Source organism: Acartia tonsa, chromosome 3, assembly GCF_053477335.1.
Source record: "Acartia tonsa isolate MP-2025a chromosome 3, ASM5347733v1, whole genome shotgun sequence".
NCBI classification, from domain to species: domain Eukaryota; kingdom Metazoa; phylum Arthropoda; class Copepoda; order Calanoida; family Acartiidae; genus Acartia; species Acartia tonsa.
Genome location: NC_137262.1, coordinates 12,128,975 through 12,154,477, shown reverse-complemented (window position 1 = coordinate 12,154,477; position 25,503 = coordinate 12,128,975). Strand labels below are relative to the sequence as shown.

The following is a 25,503-nucleotide window of genomic DNA, read 5'->3' as shown; positions in this document are numbered from 1 at the left end:
GTTGCAGATATATTTAATCAAGATAATGACGAGGAAGACGACCTGAAACCCAAGAAGAAATTAAAATCCCTCCCTCCACCTGTTGTCACAGAAAACAAAAAGGCATGATCACATATAATAATATTAATATGTTGCTAATTTATATTTTATATTAATACTAGCGGCGGATACACCCTTAAAGGCCTCTAGAAGTCTACCCTCAATTTTCGATTACTGTTAAAAATGTAAAATTAATTGGTAGGGGGTATTTAATTTTTTGGGAGGTTTGTGGTAAATGGTTTTAAACCTTTCCTGGGCCTCAAAAATGTGAATACAGAAAGATATTCTGCTACTTTTTTTTTATATTGGCATCATTTAACTTTCTAATTGGGATATTAAACTAGCAGATTTTCCTTAGGTATTAATCTTTAAAACAAGATAAAGTAGAGGATTTTTACGTAGAAAATCTTTTAGCTTATTCATTATTGCAGTTTTTTGCGCAATTCTTTTTTAAAATGTTTATGTGTGTCACCCCTCAAAGGAAAAGCCTGCAGCCAACAATAACAGTGTTGACGACAAGAAGAAACACATCAAGTCCTTGATAGAAAAGATCCCCACGGACAAAACCGCCCTCTTCGAGTACTCCATAGACTGGGACCTGGTCGACAATCAGCTGATGGAGAAGCGTATCAGACCGTGGATCAACAAGAAGATTGCAGAATACATCGGCGAACCTGAACCCTCCCTGACCGACTTCATCTGCTCGAAGGTGCTGGCGGGCAGCGCGCCCAAGGCCATCCTGGACGACGTTCAAATGGTTCTCGACGACGAAGCTGAAGTTTTTGTGGTGAAAATGTGGAGACTTTTGATTTATGAAATTGAGAATAAAAAACAGAAAGCCATGGCCGTCAAATAGTTTAGTTTTTCATGGTATTAAATACAGTAAAGCAAATACATTCATTCGTTTAACTTTCTTTTCCAGTAAAAACTCTTCAAACTTGTTATATTTCCAGTTAAAAGTGAGATTTTAATTTTCTTTTATTTATGTATGTTTTTTGGCGTACGGAGCAGTGATTTAATATTTATGGTTCAAAGTGTCTTTCTAAAGCTAGGATAAAAAAGTAAATATATTAATGTCAAGACAGAACCTTAAAATTTCAATCATTGCCTTAATTAATAGCATTTTGTGAGTGCTACTACACTAGTATAATTACTTTACATAAGATAATAAATAAACTGCAAGTGTATAGCTGTGTATCCTTTCTATTTCTCTTTTTAGGGGGTTAGTAGAAGAAACTGGCGTGAGCGTGCACAGTTCTCTGTTGTTGCTCTGCTTCTTAACTGCTCATGCGCACGCAGGTCTAGTGTACAAAAACAAATATATATACATATCTATATAATGTACAGTTATTTACCAAAACATTAATACATAATGATTATATATGTTGGTTTCTATTATGACTCTTAAATTTTTTATTGATGATAACGTTTTTGGGTGTGTTTTTAATCTTTGTTTAGGATGACTGTGACTGGATATGCTCTTTCTTGTTGTATATATAATATATTTGGAAAAATTCAACTTTATATAATATAATAAATAATATAAATGAGTTATTTCCCCAAAAATTTACACCCTTTTTTCCTCCCACATATTTAATTTTTATACTCTCTTTATTGGATATGTAGACTTTGGTACGTATTTACGATTTTGGCTACAACTATGTTAGAAGTTTGGTGATCACTTAAGAAGGGTTTGGATATAAAAAGAAGCCTGCAAGAAATACATCGATCTAATTGCTGAAAGATTGCCACAAGTAGACCCAATACCCCAAAGGGGGGAGGCGGATGTGCCACTTTTTGAAACCAAAACTAAAAGTCAAAGGAACTCAACTAAAAAAAGAGTTACAGGTCTGAGATTTTGCATGGCAGTTGCTTAATAGGGGTACAATATGGAACTGAAGAAACGGCGGCGCAACCGCCGAAAACCGCCGAGAAAAGGCAAAAAAAAATTGTGCCGCCGTTTCTTCACAGTTCCATATTGTACTCCTATAAAGCAACTCTCATGCAAAATCTCAGACCTGTAACTCTTTTTTTAGATGAGTTCCTTTGTTGACTTTTGGTTTTGGTTTCAAAAAGTGGCACATCCGCCTCCCCCCTTTGAAGCTTCAGTTTCATTAGCAAAAAATTTCTAGTTTTTTCAAAATTTTCTTTGTTCATAAAATGTCATTTTAATATGCCCAGAACTTTTTTGTTATTAAAGCTGAAAACTTCAAATTTGGGGAATTGGGTCTACTTGTGACAGTCTTTCAGCAATTAGATCGATGTATTTCTTGCAGGCTCCTTTAAGCGAATGTAAGCCTTTCATATTTGTTTAAATATGTATAAATTTAAATATAACTAATATTTACGAATAAAACGAAGTTAATAGGCAGGTACTTAAAGGTTGAATTTAATGTTTTTAATCGAAAAGATCCTTTTGTATTCAACATTTTTATATGCTTGTTTTAATTATTAGTTGCTATAGGCAAAGTACGATTTTAAATATACGGTATTACAATGATATATGAAAAATGACCTGGAAATTTACATGTAGCATTTTTCATCAAACTTAAATAATATTAATCTATTTCATTCATATGCTACTTGTAGATTTTAAGTCAGGGATATAAAGGGATAGGACAATGGGCGATAAATTGCTGCAAATCCCAAATTACGTTTAACAAAAGCATTCTTTTTTGTAGATTCAAATTGTGAGTGGTAAACTTTGGATGCTGAACGTTTACAAATCACAATTAGGATGTAATGAAAATAGCTAAGCCAAGCGATGAGAGATATGTCTATAATAATGTTATTTACAGTCCAATGTCCCCTCCCTCCCTGATCTTAGTACAAAAACATATTTTACCTCTTTATGCCCGAGGTGACATTTTTATATTTTAGGCAGAACAAGCTAATATCAATAGATCGAGTTGGGTGAGTAAAATATTTTGTACAATTTTTGTATGAAAGGTAGATGTCATAGTGTTCATTTATAGGTTCTATTAGTTTAACCTTGTAGGTTCGAACAAGAATTCGCAAAGCGGTTACAAAAAATCGCACATGAATGGATTTTTTCAACCCATTATATAGGTTGCTTGATTTTTAGGTCTTTCATAGTTAGGTGGCTAAAATTTTGGGTGGAATCGATCCTTTGTTGGCGGAATTTAATATTTGTACGTTATTTCTAAGTATATAGTGAAGTTAGGTAATCTGTCAACTAGAAAAAAATATATCTAATCTAATTCTTAAGTAAAACATGATATGTTACCTAATAAGTTAGTTCAAGTATGGGAATTAAGCCTTTGGCTTTTGACTAAACTGTCTTAACCCTTTAACTGGTTATTGACCACTTTTTGGATAGAAACTGCATTAGTTTGGTAGACATTAGTCATAGGTAAAAAGGAACTAAGAGTTAGGATAGGCAAAACAAATAATATGATATGACTGTTAAAATATTATATGAAAATAATAAATATAGAAATTAAAGTTTAAAGAAAGGTACACAGTTATACATAGTGAAAAATTTTGACAACAACCAATTGTAATAAACATGATCATAATATTTTCTTCTCATACATTTACTGTGAGAATAATGGACACAAAATCACTTTTTTGTGTGATAATTTTCTTATTTATATAAAATATTGTTTTGTTTTCAAAAATGCAACTTTAAAAGTAAAAAAAAACCTGTTTGTTTCAGTGGGTTTTAGTTTTTATATTAAGGGTCATTTGTTTTGTTATAAATAAAAATCATGCAATGTTATTTTTTGTTACAAATATTTGTATTATGAATATTATGACCATTCCTGGCCCGATGTGGTTATGTGTGGAAGACAGTAGTAAGGTTTCATCCGATATTTTATTGACCTTGTATTCAATTTTGTTTCAGCTGCAATGTTTTGGTAAGATTTCCAAGATGGCCGCCGTCTTGCAACAGTTGAGAGAAATAGAAATTATGAGTGTAAAACAATAAAAATTAGTTTGATTAAACACAAAAATTTACAAGTAACAAGATTTTAAGCAGCTGTACGTGATATCTAGGAATGAATTTTGTTATATAATAATCAAGTGGATTGAAATTTGTGATATTAAGATAGATCAAAGATTATGCTTTCTATTGCAGGGTTTTTGGTGCAGTTATTTGGTGAATTATCATATACTAGTGGCTTCGCCCCTAGCCTCTAGGGGCTCCGCCCCTTGAGGTAATGGAAAGTCAACCCTCCAAAATAATTTTATAGTTATATTTTCAAAAAAGTTATTCTTTGCCGAATTACTCTTTGGTAAAATTAAACCCAGGTCGTCGTTAGCACAAAAATTTCAATTCGTAAAAATTAAACCCATGTTGTTCACCGTATACACAAAAATTAAAAACTCTCCTCTGTAAATTTTATTTAATACCTATAATTGCGACAACTTTTTAAAGATGTAAATTTTTAAAAGTTACAAAAAGCCCAAAAATTTTTTTGGGTGAAATTTTTTGAAATTTTCTTCTTTTTTTTTGGGGGGGGGGTTCAGGGGGGGGCTTCGCCCCATGGTGCAGTGAGGTTCCCCTAACCCAATTACTGGTTTTTGTTAAAAAAAAATAAGAAAAATTAAAAAATTTTAGAAATTGGGATTTTTTTATTTTTAGGGAAGTTGGGTGTCCCACCCTCCTAGAAAATAGCTTAAAACCACCGGAGGACCAGTAGGTATATTCCCAGAAGAGTAGAGTCCAATTTGTTCAGCAGTTACTGAGATTTTACCAAAAATGTAAAAAAAAAATTTTTTGGGGGGTGGTTTTTTTTAGTTTTTGGGGGGTTTGGGGGTGTCCCACGCCCCAGGAAAATAGCTTAAAACCATCACAGGACCAGTAGGTATAATCCCTGAAGAGTAGAGCCCAATCGGTTCAGCGGTTACTGAGATCTTAAGCTTCAGACGGACAGACGGACAGACAGACGGACAGACGGACAGACATCAAGCTACTTTGTATTATAGATAGTGAATATTTGATCCTGAGCTATGTGAATTTAAAATATGTATAAATCACAATTTTTATAAGAGAATATTATAGTTTTGTAACAGTAAATAACAAAATTCAAATGTATGAAGGCTTGAAAAACAAATCAAAATGGAACTAAAGACTGCTTACTTGGGCCTGTTTGCTCTTATGGTAAGTAAGCATGTTTTCTTGATTTCTTATCTCTTTTACTTTCTGCTTCGCCCCTTGCTACTATGTGCCTGCTCTATTACCTCTATTTCTATTTCTATTAGCTTAAAATTACCACTGGACCGATAGTAAGCTTCCTAGACAAAAACCCTATTGATTAATATCATAGAATAAACAAAGTTTTTAAATCCAACTAAGGTTAATTTCGTTAAATTCATAACTGTATCCGTGAATATTGCTTCTTTTTAAATCGGATGAATAAGATTTTTTTAAATTGTTTCCTCAGAAACAAGAAAGATAACAAATTAGATAGGCAAGGTTTTGAGTACATCTATATCTACACATTATATACATCCCAGTAACTAGTAATTCGCATTGCTTCTTATAAACTCTTAACAGCAAGTTTGATTGGAATAAATTTCAAAATCTTATTTTTTCTGTGACAGCTGCATTTTATTTTCATTTATCAATTTAAACGCCACTAAAAGAAAAAAAAATTTTAAAAACTTTTTACCATGTGTCTAAATGTTTCTTTCCCCCTTTATATAAATCCTTAGGTTGCCGCAAATATGTGTAGAATGTTGCGAATGTATGTATGAACTTTGTATGTAATCAGACTCAATGGTTCAAACTTTTTATCTTCAATGTGTCTGGTCCTGAGTAACAACTTGCAATTTTTATGTGTTTGTACTGTGAAAATGGATATATTATTAACTGGATCTTACACCAGAATTTCATGTATTCTAATAAGGTGAAACACAGCAGGCTAAAATAACTATTCCCCTCTTCCACCCTCTTTATCCCATCCACTCCTCTCCTTCTGGGCGAAAGAACTAACAAATAATTGACAGGGGAAATAGCAACCTATATTGAGGAAAATTTTTCCCCTGTCATAATAAGGGTTGGCGAAAAACCGGGTTTTTCTAGAAGATGAAAAAATTCGGTTTTAACTGGTTAAATCCATATTATTTCATGGTCTTATCCATTAAGATACCTGATTGTAAAAAGATGAACTTTTGGTATATAAGAAAACTACTGCGCTTCCATTTTCAAAAAAAATTACATAGAAATAGACATAAAAAAAATAATAATACATGTAAGAATATAATATATTTTTATATTCCGTTTAACGCCACGCGGTAAAGTGTAAATCACAAGATATTGGGTAATGTCAGAAATTGTCCGTGTGCTTTTCTGGACAAATGAAGATTTATGTGTCTCAACTTCTCCATTCCTTTAGATTTATTTTTATTTCTGTCTTAAAACTTAAATATTTTATTTTATAGAAAAGTATTAAATGTGTATTAATGGATATTTTATTACTTGAATCTTAACACCAGTTTTCATGTTTTCTTATAAAGTCAAACCCGCAGCGGGCTAAGATATCTATTTACCCCTTTACCCCATCCCCTCCCTTCCTACTGTATGATGAACAGATCAATAAAAGAGTTGCCTGTTAGCAAGCAAAATTGACGACAATTTTCCCCGTCATAATATCGACTTATATTTTACATCCATTTATATATTTTATTTATTTAGGTAAATTTCCAAGAGGTGCTATGCTCCTGGGGAGATACCTCCCCCGAATATCGGTCCTGCAAACAACGATGTGTAGTAGCTAATTGTACAACAGAAATGTAAGTTTAGTTTCAGAGGCAAAGCTGTACATATTACTTTTTATTATTGATATATTTTTAAAAGATATTACCTATTATTGATTTACGTGGATAATATAACAGGGTAAAATTGTCCTCAATTTGGGTTGCATCATGGACATCATTTATTGGTCAGTTAGTTCATCCAGTAGGAGGGTAGGGGATGTGGTTATGGAGGTGGATGGGGGGATTTTTATTTTTGCCAGTTAAAAGTTTCATTTTATTACCTAAAGTAAATAATAATCTGAAGATCCAAATAAATCCATTATAGAACATCTTCAAATATTTTTATTTGTTAAATATTTTAGTAATCTGTCTAAATGGAGAGAAAGACAACCACTCCTGGAATACATTTTTGGATGGTCTTGTCAGGGTAAGCTTATTAAATATTTATATTAACTTCAAAAAAAAGGCTGACAATATCCCGAAAACGAACTCACATATGTATAATTCATTAATGCATTGTAATGGTTGTTTGGCCGTTGTAGCAACTATTATTCGTAGCTACTCTTCTTTAAATCTTGACAATCCCAGTAAAATTAGATGAATAAGGTCTAATGTATCAAATAAACACAGATTTAACTTGGATATTTTATACTTGTTTCTGATATTGTAGAATACCTGCGTAATATAACTAACAACTCTAAAAATAACTATAACATCATTCAACTATGGAAAATTGTATAATGTATTAAATGTATATGAAAATTTAAATAGACGTACAGAACTTTAGAGTGATTATTTTAGAGGATTGTGGATATGAAAGTATGTGGTATTTAGCTGATATTATTTACATTAGAGTTATTATTTTAGAGGATTGTAAATATGAGTGTATGTGGTATTCAGCTGATATTATTTATATTAGAGTGATTATTTTAGAGGATTGTGGATATGAGTGTATGTGGTATTCAGCTGATATTATTTACATTAGAGTTATTATTTTAGAGGATTGTAAATATGAGTGTATGTGGTATTCAGCTGATATTATTTATATTAGAGTGATTATTTTAGAGGATTGTGGATATGAGTGTATGTGGTATTCAGCTGATATTATTTACATTAGAGTTATTATTTTAGAGGATTGTAAATATGAGTGTATGTGGTATTCAGCTGATATTATTTACATTAGAGTTATTATTTTAGAGGATTGTGGATATGAGTGTATGTGGTATTCAGCTGATATTATTTACATTAGAGTTATTATATTAGAGGATTGTGGATATGAGTGTATGTGGTATTCAGCTGATATTATTTACATTAGAGTTATTATATTAGAGGACTTTGGATACGAGTGTATGTGGTATTCAGCTGATATTATTTATATTAGAGTTATTATATTAGAGGATTGTGGATATGAGTGTATGTGGTATTCAGCTGATATTATTTACATTAGAGTTATTATATTAGAGGATTGTGGATATGAGTGTATGTGGTATTCAGCTGATATTATTTACATTAGAGTTATTATATTAGAGGATTGTGGATATGAGTGTATGTGGTATTCAGCTGATATTATTTACATTAGAGTTATTATATTAGAGGATTGTGGATATGAGTGTATGTGGTATTCAGCTTATATTATTTACATTAGAGTTATTATATTAGAGGATTGTGGATATGAGTGTATGTGGTATTCAGCTGATATTATTTACATTAGAGTTATCATATTAGAGGATTGTGGATATGAGTGAAAGTGGTATTCAGCTGATATTATTAACATTAGAGTTATTATTTTAGAGGATTTTGGATATGAGTGTATGTGGTATTCAGCTTATATTATTTATATTAGTTATTATTTTAGAGGATTGTGGGTATGAGTGTATGTGGTATTCAGCTGATATTATTTATATTAGAGTTATTATTTTAGAGGATTGTGGTTATGAGTGTATGTGGTATTCAGCTGAGAGTATTTACATTAGAGTGATTATTTTAGAGGATTGTGGATATGAGTGTATGTGGTATTCAGTTGATATTATTTATATTAAAGTGATTATTTTAGAGGATTGTTTATATGAGTGTATGTGGTATTCAGCTGATATTATTTACATTAGAGTGATATTTTAGAGGATTGTGGATATGAGTGTATGTGGTATTCAGCTGATATTATTTACATTAGAGTGATATTTTAGAGGATTGTGGATATGAGTGTATGTGGTATTCAGTTGATCTTATTTACATTTGAGTTATTATTTTAGAGGATTGTAAATATGAGTGTATGTGGTATTTGATATTATTTACATTAGAGTTATTATTTTAGAGGATTGTGGATATGAGTGTATGTGGTATTCAGCTGATATTATTTACATTAGAGTTATTATTTTAGAGGATTGTGGATATGAGTGTATGTGGTATTCAGCTGATATTATTTATATAAGAGTTATTATTTTAGAGGATTGTGGATATGAGTGTGTGTGGTATTCAGCTGATATTATTTATATTAGAGTGATTATTTTAGAGGATTGTGGATATGAGTTTATGTGGTATTCAGCTGATATTATTTACATTAGATTTATTATTTTAGAGGATTGTAAATATGAGTGTATGTGGTATTCAGCTGATATTATTTACATAAGAGTTATTATTTTAGAGGATTGTGGATATGAGTGTATGTGGTATTCAGCTGATATTATTTACATTAGAGTTATTATTTTAGAGGATTGTGGATATGAGTGTATGTGGTATTCAGCTGATATTATTTACATTAGAGTTATTGTTTTAGAGGATTGTAGATGTGAGTGTATGTGGTTTTCAGTTGGTATTATTTATATTAGAGTTATTATTTTAGAGGATTGTAGATGTGAGTGTATGTGGTATTCAGTTGATATTATTTATATTAGATTTATTATTTTAGAGGATTGTAAATATGAGTGTATGTGGTATTCAGCTGATATTATTTACTCCAGACATAACAAGGTGCCTCAATACCATGGCAGGTCAGATTTAAAAATAGTTAGAAAATATATTAAAATAAAAAAAACAAGCAAAAATAAATATACGTAGGCATTAAAGCTAGAAAGTCGAAGGTTAAAGGATTTGACGACAATATAATCAGATCGCACCTACCCCCACAATTTTGAATACCTGTAAATAAGGGGGGGGGGGTAGTTTTGACACATTTGCGTAAACCTGGTGTATAGGTGTGAAAAAAGGTTGATAAATAAAAACTGTATAGATTTTTTTGTTTAGGTGGCCATTTGTACGAATTCTTGGGATGCAAGAACCTGCTTCAGGAAAGTTTTCAGAAATTGAACATTACCCAATCAACCAATTACGTGTAGATATTTAGAGTTAGACACTGTAGATCAAGTTCTGTAATAAAAAAAAATATAAATTGTCCAAACGGCTCCTATCTTCTTTTTAACGTTACTAATGAAAACTTGATACATTAGTGATATTTTCTGTGATGAATATGGTTGCTCATGTTTATATGATAAGATGGTTTGTTAAAGTTGTGCCCTCCTCTGCCCCTATGTATGGGTAAGATCTTGTTTTAATAGTATTAATAATGATATTGTATTTGTATTAAAACCTGGAAGGAAAAAACAATTTTGATTCTTTTATTTGTTTCCTTACAGGAATGTCTCATGTTACATTATCTTTGAAAAACAATATTTCATGCTTTCATTAAACTAATACCATTTAAAATTTTATAGTATTTATGATTTACATATCTACCCTATTATTTTCACCAGATTCAAAGTTTGGCTCTTAGTCAATTATAAATTATATAAATTAATAGAAATTTTCCATGACAATATCAAGAAAAAAAAATTAACGGTCAACTCTACTTAAAAATATGAAATGTATGATCTAATTTAGGGTTTGGGTGCTAAATTCTGTGATAGCTGTGAATGCTTGGTTTTGGTCCTCGGTTTTTCATACTAGAGACACTTTCTTTACTGGTAAGCTTTCTTTTTCTTATAAAGAACACTAACTGATAGTTTGAAAAATGTTAGATGGTCAAGACATAGGATTTTATTAAGAAAAAGTTTGTTAACAATTTGGATAAAAAAAGGGGGAGGCGGATGTGCCACTTTTTGAAACCAAAAGTAAAAGTCAACAAAGGAACTCAACTAAAAAAAGAGTTACAGGTCTGAGATTTTGCATTGCAGTTGCTTTATAGGGGTACAATATGGAACTGTGAAGAAACGGCGGCGCAACCGCCGAAAACCGCCGTTTTCCGCCGAAATTTTTTTGCCTTTTCTCGGCGGTTTGCGGCGGTTGTGCCGCCGTTTCTTCACAGTTCCATATTGTACCCCTATAAGGCAACTGCAAATGCCATGCAAATGCCATGCAAAATGTCAGACCTGTAACTCTTTTTTTAGTTGAGTTCCTTTGACTTTTAGTTTTGGTTTCAAAAAGTGGCACATCCGCCTCCCCCCTTTGTAGTACATCTTGATTGGTTCTTAATCTTCCACTGTCTAATCCTTGAAAATCTTAGATGGATTTTAAGTAAATAAAAATTTAAATGTTATTTTCCCTAAAATATTTTCATTTTCCCCTGATTTCTTGAAAAGTAAATAAAGCTAAACTAAAACCAATATACTAAAGAATTCTCATCTATCTTTACTGCCAAGCAAAAGTAAAATAAAATTGCAGCTTACACGGATAGATAATAAAAAAAATAGTAAGAGGGTTTTTATTTTCAGAAATGTTATGGTTAGCGTTTGGTCAAATGCGCTTATTAAGTCAAACTGTCCATAACAAGTGCATTTGACCAAACGGTAACACAACTTAACGGAAAATACGCGAAAAAATGACCTTTTTTTATTTTTAGAAATGATGGATTATTTCTGTGCGTTTTCAACAGTTTTGTTTTCTTTGTTGGCATTTGTGCTGAGAATTATAGTCAAATCAAACGAAGGATTACCCAAGTAAGTAGAAGTAATAGTTTTACCAGTTTGGCTAAGAAATCGTTAAGCATCCGCTGGATTATAACCGGTTCCGAGACTTAAATATCATGTATATTACCGTAGTACGTAAAGCGGGGCGATCTCTGTATTGAAGCGAAGTCTTTATTTTTTGACACACCTTCATTAATTGACATTTTCTCCATGTTCTAATCGACTGACAGAAAAAAACATAAAATCAAATTTGTTCCTTATTAAATTGCCTACATATTTTGGCTAAAAGAACTATTTTTTTTTGGCCAAATCTATTTAAAATTGCCTGAATTTTAAGGATCAGATCTTAAAAGTCATAAGAAGTTATTTTTTCTAGTAGTATTTTTATGTTTTTTTATCAAAAAAAATTTCGGGAAAAAAAGTAAAATTTCGCGTACTTCGGGAAAATTATTTTTTTTGTGGAAAAAATTGACCTATCTTAATAAAAATTTTTGTGCATACTCTTTATTACACTTAGCAACTTTTACTTTTTGGGCATGCTGTTTTAAAATTAATACGTCATCGATTTTTTGAAGCTTGAAAATGCCCTACCGACTTCGCCTCGAGGCGGGGCGAAGTCTGTGCCGTTTTTTAGATCAATTTTGACAAACTTCCCATAGTCCTAGGTTTACGTCCTTTTAGGACCTGATCGACTTTTCCGAGTTTTTCTAATGGTCTTGGTCCCATTAAAAAAATAAGGGGGGGGGGGAGTTCTGACACATTTGCGTAAACCTGGTGTATAGGCTTTATCTTTGGACTGAGAGGATAGGTTATTAGGGATAAAATCATTCTTATATGATGAATTTCCTCCAGATTTACGATTTTTTGGATAGGCCTCCAGGTTCCGGAGCTTCAAACCTCCAGGTGGTCTCTCTACAGGTAAAAAGGAAAAAAATAAAATTTCTAAGAGTTAGATGTCAGTTTATGAGACAAAATATGTATGTTTTTTCTTCAAATATGTGAATAACAATCAAAAAGAAGCATATTTTGTTTAATAAGTTACCTCTAACTCTTCAAAAAAAATCTTATTTTTATTTTTTACCTGTAGAGAGACCACCTGGAGGCCTGGAGCTCCGGAACCTGGAGGCCTATCCAAAAATTCTTAAATCTGGGGGAAATTCATCATATAAGAATGATTTTTTCCCAAAAACCTATCCGCTCAGTCCAAAGATAAAGCCTATACACCAGGTTTACGCAAATGTGTCAGAACTCCCCCCCCCCCCCTTTTACGATTTGTAGGTTCAAAAAACCGAAAAAAGCACAGAGTTCGCCCCGCCTTACCCTACATGTTTTTAGGAATAAAAAATTTAAAAATGCTCGGGCCTTCGGCTCAAATCATTTTATAAAATTTCATTTTACTATCCGCGGAAATAAATATCAAGATATTTACAATTTTGTACTATTGACAAACAAAGATATTCAAAGCATCTTTGAGCTCCTATTCCAAAGAGGGAGGGGGGGGGGGTAGGTGTGTGAATGACGAAAATTAGCCTATAACTACCATACTATTTTTTTTTTTTTTAATCCACGAACAACATTTATTCAAATGTTATTTTTTTAGGATTTTTCTATTCTTCGTGTTTATTCTGTTCTACATAAACCATGCCTACTCTATGATCAGTGTCAAGTTTGACTATGGTTATAATATGAAGGTAAGCTTTTTTTTCTAAAGAGTCGGTTTGTCCGTCCTTTTGTCCGCAAAGAATAGTTGTTATCTTTAATGTTGGTATGTTTTAATCGTCCTATCTGTATTAACCTTTGCATGGTGATTCTTGTAGAAAATGGTACAGTTTCAGAATTAGTTGATTTTTAGCTTCATTTGACACCCAACTTTTTATAACATCCAAACTTTTTATTTGGTGATTCATTGGACGCCCAGGCATGTCGAAACAAATATTATTTATTCAACCTATTAGTTATTTTTGTCTGACGGTTTAAATTGTAAATCTTCGCTTTTATTTCTGTAGTTAAAACATTCCTTTAAGATTTTTAGGTTTAAATCTTTTAGCTTAAACAATATCATGTATGCTAAGGCTCATGAAATCTAGAACAATGGACTGTTTATTACACCAGTCCCCAAAGTTTTTTAGTAACGTTTTCTTATTCGTTTGCTTAACAACTTTTGGAACATCTTTGTTATTTGATTGGTTGATTCAGTAAGTTCAGCCTCCCAACGTTCAACCACTAATTGTAATCTACAGACAGGGTAATTGTGTGCATTATAATTGGGGATGTACATCAATTTATCGGTTATTGTCACATCCCTTTCAATCCCTTCATGTAATATTCATAATATTTGAATAAAAGAAATATTTTTTTCAAATATATTTCTATCATATAATTCAACAATAATATAATGACAGGTTGATAAGCTTTAAATAATCTGAATAATTCAAGAATTTTTTTGTTTGCATAAAAAGCAAGCTTTTGAATATTTATGCTCAATATTTAGTATTTACAACATAGTTTGATGGCTTAAAATGATAATAGACAGCAAAAATATTAACATCTAAATAGTATGAGGTTACACATATGTGTTCTGTTGGATTTTTACTGGTTTTCAGGTTTAAATTCTGGCACTGGATCAGGGTTATTTTCTCGTCCATTTTCTGTAATTCTGTATTTTCTTTGTACCTAAAGTAGAATTTATTATTAATCATAGGGTAAGGGGGGGGAAGTTTCGGTAAGGGGCTATTCTCGGTAATTTCGACCTACCTTCATTAAATGACCTTTTCCTCCATGTTCCTTTCAAATGACAGAAAAAAACATAAGAGCAAATTTGTTCCTTATTAAATTGCCTACAAAAAAGTATAAAATGAATTTTTTGTGAGATGAATATTAAGGGTACTTATTGGGTCTCAAAGTCGGACAAAAAAATTTTTTTCCCAAAAATTTTTTAGTAGGTGTGTAAAGATCGACCTACACAAAAATTGGTAAGACCTAGAGCTGATCTGAAAAACTTTTTGAACTAGAAATTGCCCGCTTTTTCTAAATCCGTTGAGAGCTTTAAAATCGGGTTAATATTTTTTTCAAAAATGACCAAAGTTGGCGCCGGGGGAAAAATCGGTAATTTCAAAAGAAATTAAAATTCAACTTTTAAGGTCATGTTTTCATGTTTTCTTTTGTCAAATCTATTATTCCATATGGACTTTTTAAGAATTAGGCCTAAAAATGAATAGAACAGATAAAAAACAAAACAAAAATTAATTTTATTTTTTGAATCAAAATTTTGCGAGGAAAAAATCAAAATTTCTGGTCCTTTGAAAAAAAAATATTTTTGACATAGGAGGAATAGTCCGATCTTTATGAATTTTTTTGTGGTTAATCCCAATCACCTATACTAATTATGATTTTTTACGCTTGTTTGGTCGTTTGGCCTTTTTTCATCGATTTTTTTAAGGTTAAAATGTAGTCAAGATATTTTGCAAAGATGACACTTTTGCTTCAAATTCAATTTTTGAGGTCAATTTTTAATCAATTTTCATGTTTTTTGGGCTAAATCTATAGTTCAATGTGAGCTTTTTTAGGATCAGGCCTAAAAAGTAATAAAATACGTTTTTTTTTTATATTAATTTTAAGTTTTTTAAAAAAAAATTTTCGAAAAAAAAATCGAAAATTCGCGTCTTTCAAAAAAATTCATTTTTAACATAGAAGGAATAGTCCGATCATTATGAAACTTTTTGTGGATAATCCCTATAACCTATACTAATTATGATTATTTATGTTCGACTGGCCGTTTGGCCGTTTTTCATCGATTTTTTTTAGGTTGAAAAAAATTACCGATATTTCCCCCGGTGGTGGGGAAATATCGGTAACTTTTTTGCGGTCAATTTCGGCCAACTTCTAAAAGTCCTAGGATAATGTCCTTTTAGGACCTGATAGTCCTTTCCGTAAGCTTTCTACTGGTCTTGGTTTCATTTGAAAATATTAATATTTACCCCATTTTTTTTTCAAAAAAGCCGAAAAAAACCGAAATTTCCCCCCCCTTACCCTATAAAAGTACTTATTTACTTCTTTTTATATGGATTGGCAATAATAAAAGGAATTTAAAGATTAAGGTTTATTATAGAATAAGTTTGAAAATATACTCATATAAATATAATGATTAGGTTCATAGCTAATGTGTTTTCTTAAAATGAAAAAAAATATTACCTTGAAATCATACTTAAGACTCATATATTCATCATCAGTGCCATAAGTCTTCACATCCAGTGGATCTTCTTTAAATGAGTTCTCAGTAATAATCAGAGGAGAATTGACCATCATGTTTGAGTTATCCATGTAGAAGTTGCCCTCGCCGGCTGCCAGCTTAATCTCTGCTCCCTTGTAGGTCCAAGAGCCAAATATAACCTTACAGTCATACTCTCCCCATGGCCAGTTGGCAAATTCTTCGTCAGCACATTGAACCTTGACATCCAGATTAGTTGTAACCTGAGTCATGTCCCCAGAAGCATTGATGACCACAGGGGTGTGTCTGCGGGCAATATCAAAAGCTTTAGCAGTGCTGTCGGGGCCGCAGGACAAGCCATTGAAGCAGATAACATCAGGCATCCATACCTTGTCAAATGGAACATTCAGTTGGCTGACACCGCCATATTCTTCAGGGTTCCAGGATAGCCTTTCATCTTTCCAGTTGATTCTCAACCACATCTTCATCTCCAGTACTCCCTTGTCTGTCATGTCCATGTAGTTGACAGTGGGGGAGATGGAGAGGTCGATACCCTCGCCCTCTTTCATTATGGGAATTAGGTCTCTGTCATAGTTGGCGAATAGGTCGTTCTTCAGGTTGGCAACATGATCAATGCGAGTCTTTTCTATATAAAGAATTTATACGTTATATGTTATGCATCAAAAGTGACAGTGATATTTAAAAGTCTCAAAAACCCTTGCTTAAATAGAACTTTTCAAGCTAAGCAATTTTAAAGTTTGAATCTTTGTGCCACCTCTATTAGTAGCGCAGATACTTCATAACTATTGTACGTCCAACGAATTTTAAGATTTTATTTTAAGATGGAATAAATAAACTTTACATATAACTAAACTTTAAATATAATATCATAAAGTTTTGCTTTAAAATATAGAAATAAGATAAAACTAACCTTTTGGGCTCATCTTGATATGGTTGTTGTGATATTCTCTTGATGTGTGTATGTATTGAGAGAAGAAGTGTGAATGACCCAACATCTCTCAAACATTCTCTTTTATACTCTTCCCAGGAGAGGGGAATAAGGCTGGGTAATATAATCTTCACACTAAATCCTCCAATGTTTACAATATTCGCCAGTTCCCGCCAGTTGTAAGTGTAACCAATTTTATAAAACAAATTTTTACAAAAAAAAAGATTTGACCCCTGTAAACTTTAACTGTCATTTTATCTTCATATAAAAGATGCATATTGTCTGTCTATTTTTTACAATACGATTTTGCTAACTATGAGACTAATGTGGCCTTTCTTTATAGTGAAGCATCTTTTAGGTCCCTTTCATGGGAGAATACCATTATACTACCAAGAAAATGTCTCCTAATAAATAATTACGCTACAAGAGGCCTCTAGTGGCGTAGCCGCTCGTATAAATTAGTATATCTTCTAATTGAGGTTGACACAATTTTTAATCACATCTCATTCAATTGAAGCAAAATCATTCTAATTCTAGATTATGATAGCGTGTTTTTAAGTCTTAAAACTAATATACAAGATTATCTATTAGAGTAGACTTACTGCAAAAAATTCTAAACTGGCGAATAATGAAAAATGTTTACTAAACGTATAGAAAGTGTCCTTGCATCTAAAAAAATCTTGGGCTGGCGAATGATGAAAAATGTTCACTAAACGTATAGAAAGTGTCCTTGCATCCAAAAAAAAAATCTTGGGCTGGCGAATGATGAAAAATGTTCACTAAATGTATAGAAAGTAACCCTGCATAGAGGAGGAGACTTTGTCCGCATTTATTCCATAGATTAGAGTTTCAAGAGTAGAAGTTGGTAGAATTGGTCTCGGAGATGAGTTGTAGACAGGGATAAGGAATAGTATTCTTTAAAACAGAAATATTGATTGGGCTGTTTTTAATGTTTTTTAGTAGAGTTGGGCCGGATATCTGGACAACGTTCGATATCCGGCAAATTACCAGATATCCGGCATTAGAAATCAGCCGGATATCCGAAGAGTTTCAAAATCCGGTATCCAGCTGGATATTGAAATGGCCGGATATCCGGCCAAACCCTATTTTTAGTGCAGCTTCTATATACACAAAACATACAATGATTGTTCATTTACCTCGTAGGTCAAAAAAGAATTTTCTCATAGGCGGGTGATTTTGGATTCCAATGTCAATAAGGCATATTTCTACTTGATATAGATTAGATGTTTTTGCTAGATTATGTTAATCCTCATGTAAATGTATTTTTCTGTTGCGCTAAAATTCCGTAAAGGTGTGAGTTTTAAGGCTTAAAGACAGTAGTAGAACGATAATGTTCACTATTTATGTGTATTCCTTATTGAAAAGAACTTTAGACAAAAAAATTGAAGTTAACATAAAATTTATCGTCTTACTTCTGTTTTCAAGCCTTTAAACTCACACTTTTACGGATTTTTAGCGCAACCTACTCCTCCCTGTGTTCTTGTATAAATTCTTGTCTCTGTCTGTGTTTATAGGTTCTTCTTTAAGTTTCCACACCCAAAGGTTGTGTTTGTTTATAACAGCTAAATTATTTCATAAGGTTTATGTAATAATTTAGATATTACTACTAATATTTGCTTATGCTGAAGAGGGAATCATTATTTGGCCTTAAACTATTAATAAAGGGGTAGGTAGGTTGTGCCAAAATTCCGTAAATGTGGGAGTTAAAAGAATTTAGAATAGAAGTAGAACTCTAAAATTTGGCATGGCAGTTTCTTTAATGGGGTATAAAGTGGATATGTACTATATTAGAGCAACTGCTATACAAAATTTTAGAGTACTACTCCTATTTTAAAGTCTTAACTCACGCCATTACGGAATTTTAGCACAACCTACCTCCCCCTTTCTGTTTTATAAAGTAAACAATATTTACCATTATGATATTTTCTAACTTATATAAGAGTATATTATATTCAATAGTAATTTTCTGGGGGAATATATAATATATTGTCTATGTACTGTGCAATCTTGTTGGTATCAATATATTATTACACTTTTTTCCCAAGTATGTAAATAAATTTTTATCTCATCCTATTAAGACAGTTTTCTGTGGATAGTAAATTGAAAAAAAATGGAATTAATTGAAGTTTTGTTTCATGCTTTTACATAGATGGTTGTATTAAATAAAAATTTATCCATGAGAAGATAGGATAGAAACTAGCTACGCAGAATATTAGAACCCTGCAGGGATAAAATATGCCCAACAAGTTAAATAATTTTAAAAATCAGTTGAGTAGGTAGTCGAGTTTGGTAACTGGTTATATACCCCTTTTATAGTTTACAATTAGTGGTTCAAACGTTTTTACACTTCACCAACCAATCAAAAGTCTCCAAATTTGTTTAGCCAACGAATGTATAAAACTTTAGGAACTTGTGTAATAAAAAGCTAATTGTCCCCTCCCTCCTTGGATAACGCCAAACAAACAAAAATAGCTAACTTGCATAACAAGAACTATTCTAACCCCTGAGTTATTCTGCTTGTTTTTGTATACCTTGCACCTGAGTCCATGGACAGGACCCACATATGTGTGCCATACATTAAGTCTAGACATTCTCATGGTTATACAATACATTCTCATTTAGTGCAGGGAGGAGGGGACACCTGAGTCCATGGACAGGACCCACATATGTGTGCCATACATTAAGTCTAGACATTCTCATGGTTATACAATACATTCTCATTTAGTGCAGGGAGGAGGGGACACCTGAGTCCATGGACAGGACCCACACATGTGTGCCATACATTATGTCTAGACATTCTCATGGTTATACAATACATTCTCATTTAGTGCAGGGAGGAGGGGACACCTGAGTCCATGGACAGGACCCACACATGTGTGCTATACATTAAGTCTAGACATTCTCATGGTTATACAATACATTCTCATTTAGTGCAGGGAGGAGGGGACACCTGAGTCCATGGACAGGACCCACACATGTGTGCCATACATTAAGTCTAGACATTCTCATGGTTATACAATACATTCTCATTTAGTGCAGGCAGGAGGGGACATTGGGCTGTTTTTATAATAACGTTTTCTTATTCGTTGGCTTACCAACTTCGGAGACCATTATTGAAATTTTATTGGTTGGTTTATTAAGTTGATATTGTCCAAACGTTTCAAACACTAATTGTAATCTACAGAAGGGGTATTTTGTATATCATTATTTGGGATGTAAATAATTCTATCGGCCATTGTCTTATCCCTTAGATCCCTGCTTAGGATGACAAAACCATCAATATTTCATATCTAAATGTAGCCAATCTATCTATAAGTTTGTTGCGTCAAGAATTGGTCTAATGTCTAATTTATTTGAAACATTTGAATAGATTTTCCATCAATTAAAACTTTATTTATATGCTTTCTTGTCACCTGTGGACCTCCAAAAACATGATCACAAAAGTTTGTCTGAGTTTTGTACTTTTTTAGTGTCTTTACTCTTGCCATATCTGTATTGATGTTTTCAAATTAGTTATTTAGCGCATCGTATTATACACAGCTTTCCCCGGTTAGTAAAATGAAAAATATCAGAATTATTTCATTTTTTACAGGTTAATATTTATTTTTTATATTATTCATAGAAAATTATCTTTAAACAATACATGCTCTTTCCGTATGGCTTCAATCTGGTTCTTATCCAGCGGATATTAATCGATTTCGAAACCATACTTAAAAATTAATTCTAGACATTTTATGAGGTTTTCATTTATGTACATGAATAGTTATTTCTTTCATCGTATTATAAACCGCTTTCCGCGGACATAGAAAGTACAATTATGAGATTAAAACTAGTTTTTTTAGCCCCGAGGTGCCGAAGGCGCCGGCTAAAAAAACTGGTTTTAATCTTATGATTGTACATTTCTATATTCGTAGAAAGCTGGATATAATACGATGCTAGACATAGTTTCTTCGTATGGATGAGAACCGGTTCCTATCCACCGGATTCGAATAAATACGAGAAATAATAGTAATATATTTACAATTATATTTCTAATAGGCATTTTGATCTATATATTTCGAAAATTATCCGATATACTACATAAAGATTGCTAGTTCAATTTACAGTACAAATGATAATTGCCATCTACATAGTTTCTACTTAAAATTCTGCAGAGAAAATACTGATTCTTAACGAGATTCACAATTATCTTAATTACACATTTGTGTGTGCCTATACTCCCCAGGGAAAAACTTATTCTTTTTTGGCAACAATATTACATGTACCAACAAATATTTTAAATATTAGTTGTTAACTTGTTATCTATGCTTGATGAATGTAATCCTTATATAAAAGCAACAGGATGTCTGTCTGTGTGTACCTTAAGATCTAACTAACTGCAGTACCGATATGGCTCAGTTTTAGTGTTAAGCTTCTGATTGAGGCCTGAAGATGGTTTACAACTGTAGGAGTAATCATCCACCCTCCCTGAGAGAATTTGTCCCATAAACACCCCCCTCCCTCTAAAGGGGGGGGGGGGCGAAAGTGACACTTTTTGAAACCAAAACTAAAAGTCAACAAAGGAACTCAACTAAAAAAAGAGTTACAGGTCTGAGATTTGCATGGCAGTTGCTTTATAGGGGTACAATATGGAACTGTGAAGAAAACCGCCGTTTCCCGCTGAATTTTTTTTGCCTTTTCTCGGCGGTTTTCGTCGGTTGCGCCGCCGTTTCTTCACAGTTCCATATTGTACCCCTATAAAGCAACTGCCATGCAAAATGTCAGACCTGTAACTCTTTTTTTCGTTGAGTTCCTTTGACTTTTAGTTTTGGTTTCAAAAAGTGTCACTTTCGCCCCCCCCCCCTTTTTATATTTTTTAAAATTAGAATGGAAAGTGAAAGGTCCTTTTATACTTCCCTCCCATCCTCCCCTAGCCTCATTTTACTCAATGGCTCTTAGAGGCCTCTAGGGGCGTAAACGCTAGTTAAGAATATGATACTAAAACTATTTGAACTTTCCTTCGGGTTAATTTTAACTTAACAGATCAACAAAGCTTTTATTAACATCAATATTCAAGTCGTGTTTAGTATAAAGAGATTTTTATCATAAATTTTTAATAGTTCTAAAATGGTGATTCCTATGGTGATTGGAACAAAGTATTGCTATACTATATTTAAACTATTTCACGTAATGTACGCTTAGATTCGGAAATAATACCTATCCTGTTTTTTTTAATGTTAAAAGTACAGTTTTATTCTACAATATTCATTTGTCCTGACATTAAAGCTTCCTTTTTGTGAATTTTGTCATTCTGTTTTTGTTATAATACTAATTCAATCATTGTTTTGCAGGTGAATGTGATTGTTGGGGGCCTGAACTGTGTGTGTTGGCTTGTCTGGTTCTACAACAACAGGAAGAATGGTGTCTATATCAGACAAGGGGCCTATGCCGTTGCAGGTATAGTTATTTATCTAATCGTATAATAAACAGCTTTCCGCGAATAAAAAAGATGTACAATCATAAGATTAAAACCAGTTTTGTTAGCCACGTGATGCCGTAGGCACGGGCATAAAAAAACTAGTTTTAATCTTATGATTGTTCATTGTTATATTCGTAGAAAACTGGATATAATTCGCGATGCTTTACATGATTTTTCAGTATGGCTGAGAACCGGTTCTAATCCACCGGATATTAATCGGTTTCGAAGCGATACTGGATACTCCAGTTTTCAATGTATGTGTGTATTGATTTTCCTAATTCTTATTTGAATTCTGTTTGTCAGGACAAATCATTCCACCACAACAAGATATATAAAATTTAAGATAAAATAATAATAACAATTTTTTTTTTAGCGCTGACTGTTAGTGTGACCCTGGAACTGTTGGAGTTCACTCCCATATTCTGGAGTATTGATAGCCACGCTCTCTGGCATCTTGTCACCTCCCCTCTACCTATTCTATGGTAAGTTATATTTTACCAGTTAAAGAACCCTGCTGTTTAAAATTCCTTAATAGTTAGGATACTGTTTTAAGAGATAAACAAAAGCATTATGAAATCCGTGGATTTAAGTTTCTTTAGTCAAAATATTTCACTTGATAAAACTATCCATTCAATTACCTTGATTTTTATGCCTTTTTAAAAAAAAGGTTTTTAGTTTTCACTTCTTCCTCCATGAAATTAATACTGTCTGTATGTACGTCCGTCTACGTAAGTTATAATCATACTAGCGGCATCTTTGGGCACTTGAGGAGGGGGGAGGGAGCACGTCCCCTTCCAACCCCATTTTTTAGCTTTAAACAAAATAGGGGGATTTCTCTTGGGGTGGTGGTGGTACCCTCCCCTAAAATAGTCATAAACCTTCCCGGGACCTATGCGAAGCTACCCTGTTAAGGAGAACCCGATCGGTTCAGTGGTTAGCGAGATCCTTCGGTACAAACAAACAAATAAAAAGACAGACAGACATCGTTCTACTTTGTATCATAGACTACTTAGTATTATAGATAACCAAGCCTTTTCAATCTAGGACACGAGGTTTGTATGTCTACACGAAAGGACGGTAGTCTTTTTTAGTTTAAATAGGCATCACTTTTCATGACAACTAATCTTGTTAAGGTATAAGTTTGCTGCTCAAGATTGTTTGTTCCTAATTAATCAAGATTCAACACCATTACCATTCAAGAAGACCATTTAAGAACTCCTGAGAAATTAAACACATTTATAAATACTCTTTTATTTAGTTGTTATATTTTTATTTTTGTTAAGAACCTTAAGAATGAACGTCCAGGGTGGTAAAAAAAATACAGTTGATTACCCATTTTACCCACCTGAAAATAAAAAGCTTGGACGTTCCTACCCATGAGAATTGAATACATTTTAATAAATACTCCTTATTTAGTTATTATATTGTTATGCTTTGATTATTTGATATCTAGCCTAAATTTACAATCCAGCATTATTTGTTTTAGGTTTTTCACTGATCTCAAACTGATTTTAAACTAAAATTCTTAAAGCTATTCAATTGTCGAGAAAAAAAATATCAAACCTGTAAATTATAATGTAGCATTTGTTATATACTCTGCCAATATTTGCAAAAAAAAATTATATTGTTATTATGTGATATTTTATTTTTTAACATTTATTATTACTGTTATTTAATTTATAATAATTTATCCCTAAATTTTCAGATAAAAAAATGCGTGTCGAGAGGTGCTACTTTTGTGGCTCCCCCTGTTATCCTGGCAAAGGACTGACATTTGTCAGAAATGACTGCAAGATTTTCAAATTTTGCGGAGCTAAATGCCACAGGTCCTTCAAGCTGAAGAGAAACCCAAGGAAGATTAGGCACACCAAGGCCTATAGAAAATCTGCAGGAAAGATAGTCTTGACAATAGTTTTTAATATCTAAGCTACTGTAGAATTCGAAATGACTTTTTGTATGAAACGGTATGGGGGAAACGTGATTTTCTCGACGTTATTTTTTTTCTATATAACTCAATTTGTCCATCCATAATTTGTGCTTCGTTGCTAAAGGATGTTGTCATTCTTGTACTACAATTTTATGGGCAGTACTTGAAAAATTGAATGGTAGTTAATATATTTAGTACCTATTCTATCATTTAACTAGCTTTATTTCGGTTTATTTTATGTAATAAAAATATCCTTGCGTCTATGGGAAAACGTAAAAATCTCGGGTGCTATTAAAGATAGAAAAATAACTAACTAAAGATTAAGACTCTCTAAAAACCAGGCAAAGAATTGGCGGTGGATCCCACATTCGAATTTGAGAAGAAACGCAACATTCCCGTCAAGTACGACAGAGAACTCTGGGCCAAGACCATCGAGGCAATGAAGAAGGTGGAGGAGATCAAACAGAAACGCCAAAAGCACTTTTTCGCGCAGAGAAGAAAGCTTGCTGATAAGGAACAAAAGCGAAAGGATATCCATGAAGTCAAGCGTGACCTGGCCCTTCTTAGAAGCCCTGCCATTGGTATGAAGAGAATTTCCACCATGCGGTTCCGAGGCATCACGGTGGAGGAAGAGGTTGACGGAGACATGGAGGACACAAGCATGATGATTGAGGGAGAGAAGACTACTGACAAGGAGGAAGTGAAGATTGGAGAGGTTCACGAGGCTGCTGACCAGGAGATGGAGGCCTTGTAAGGATCCTAGTCAAGTCAAGCATCTTGGTCTAATTGTCTCGGCATTTTTTTTATCTCATTACCATTGTAGAAATTTGAATAAACTATTTTTTTTTGATTTCTTGAATTTCTTAACTTAAAAAGCTGGTGTACTGTATAATACTTTTGTCGTCTTACTTTGTTAGTTTTTCATAATGGAATCTTCTAATGTATTCTGATTAATATTTTGGTTAATTACGAGTATTGAAACGATAACGTCTATGAAAGATTTTTACATGTTAAATTATGAATATAAAAGGTTTAGATAGATTAAAACTAGGGTTAGCAATCCGTCTGAGTTTTGGACCGGATTCGGATTCTTACAAGAATTCGTCCAAAAATAAAACGAATTCTCCGCGGACTCCGGATTCTTATTTTTTTGGACGGATTCTAGCAATATTTTAAAAGGCTTTTAAAAAAATAAATTAATGGATTAAATTTTACCGGGTACTGGGGAGAATATAAAGCTGCGTTTTTTCATTTTCTGATCTCTCCACTTGGTGGGAT

The 25,503-nt window shown here is 32.7% G+C and overlaps 4 protein-coding genes across 4 annotated transcripts in view; 3 read left to right on the top strand and 1 right to left on the bottom strand.

The window, feature by feature from the left end:
* Positions 1-3,907, top strand: part of LOC145313959 (RNA-binding protein 25) — a 307,513-nt gene extending 303,606 nt beyond the window's left edge. The window contains exons 10-12 of the mRNA XM_080153625.1: positions 1-102; positions 521-1,338; positions 2,920-3,907. Coding sequence (XP_080009751.1) covers positions 1-102; positions 521-895 — 477 coding nt within the window. The 3' untranslated portion in view covers positions 896-1,338; positions 2,920-3,907. The remainder of the gene's footprint in view (positions 103-520; positions 1,339-2,919) is intronic.
* PGAP3 (Per1-like protein PGAP3) lies at positions 2,658-23,823 on the top strand. Its single transcript, XM_080152698.1, has 14 exons — positions 2,658-2,952; positions 3,908-4,060; positions 5,108-5,167; positions 6,704-6,801; positions 7,128-7,192; positions 9,671-9,752; positions 10,006-10,049; positions 10,209-10,296; positions 10,639-10,721; positions 11,597-11,693; positions 13,264-13,354; positions 22,171-22,276; positions 22,672-22,780; positions 23,432-23,823. The coding sequence occupies exons 3-14, from the start codon at positions 5,126-5,128 to the stop codon at positions 23,508-23,510; spliced, it is 984 nt and encodes a 327-aa protein (XP_080008824.1). The 5' UTR covers positions 2,658-2,952; positions 3,908-4,060; positions 5,108-5,125; the 3' UTR covers positions 23,511-23,823.
* Positions 14,087-16,936, bottom strand: LOC145313328 (acetylcholine receptor subunit gamma-like). Its single transcript, XM_080152680.1, has 3 exons — positions 16,802-16,936; positions 15,855-16,516; positions 14,087-14,336 (listed from the first exon to the last, which is right to left on the bottom strand). Exons 1-3 carry the CDS (start codon positions 16,884-16,886, stop codon positions 14,253-14,255), a joined length of 831 nt encoding a protein of 276 aa, XP_080008806.1. The 5' UTR covers positions 16,887-16,936; the 3' UTR covers positions 14,087-14,252.
* Positions 23,824-23,971: 148 nt separating the features above from the next.
* Positions 23,972-25,073, top strand: RpL24-like (ribosomal protein L24-like). The gene is given in 2 exon segments (XM_080152703.1): positions 23,972-24,197; positions 24,551-25,073. Coding segments are annotated over 2 exon segments (615 nt in total). The 5' UTR covers positions 23,972-24,011; the 3' UTR covers positions 24,980-25,073.
* The last annotated feature ends 430 nt before the right edge of the window (positions 25,074-25,503 follow it).

Excerpts from the sequence above, each read along its gene's own strand:
- PGAP3 (XM_080152698.1), top strand. The coding sequence starts at position 5,126 with ATGGAACTAAAGACTGCTTACTTGGGCCTGTTTGCTCTTATG. Across the intron at positions 5,168-6,703 it reads TGGGCCTGTTTGCTCTTATG|GTAAATTTCCAAGAGGTGCT; the intron begins GTAAGTAAGCAT and ends TTATTTATTTAG. Across the intron at positions 9,753-10,005 it reads GTGCCTCAATACCATGGCAG|GTGGCCATTTGTACGAATTC; the intron begins GTCAGATTTAAA and ends TTTTTTGTTTAG.
- LOC145313328 (XM_080152680.1), bottom strand. The coding sequence starts at position 16,886 with ATGTTGGGTCATTCACACTTCTTCTCTCAATACATACACACATCAAGA. Across the intron at positions 16,517-16,801 it reads TATCAAGATGAGCCCAAAAG|AAAAGACTCGCATTGATCAT; the intron begins GTTAGTTTTATC and ends TTCTTTATATAG. Across the intron at positions 14,337-15,854 it reads GTCTTAAGTATGATTTCAAG|GTACAAAGAAAATACAGAAT; the intron begins GTAATATTTTTT and ends ATTCTACTTTAG.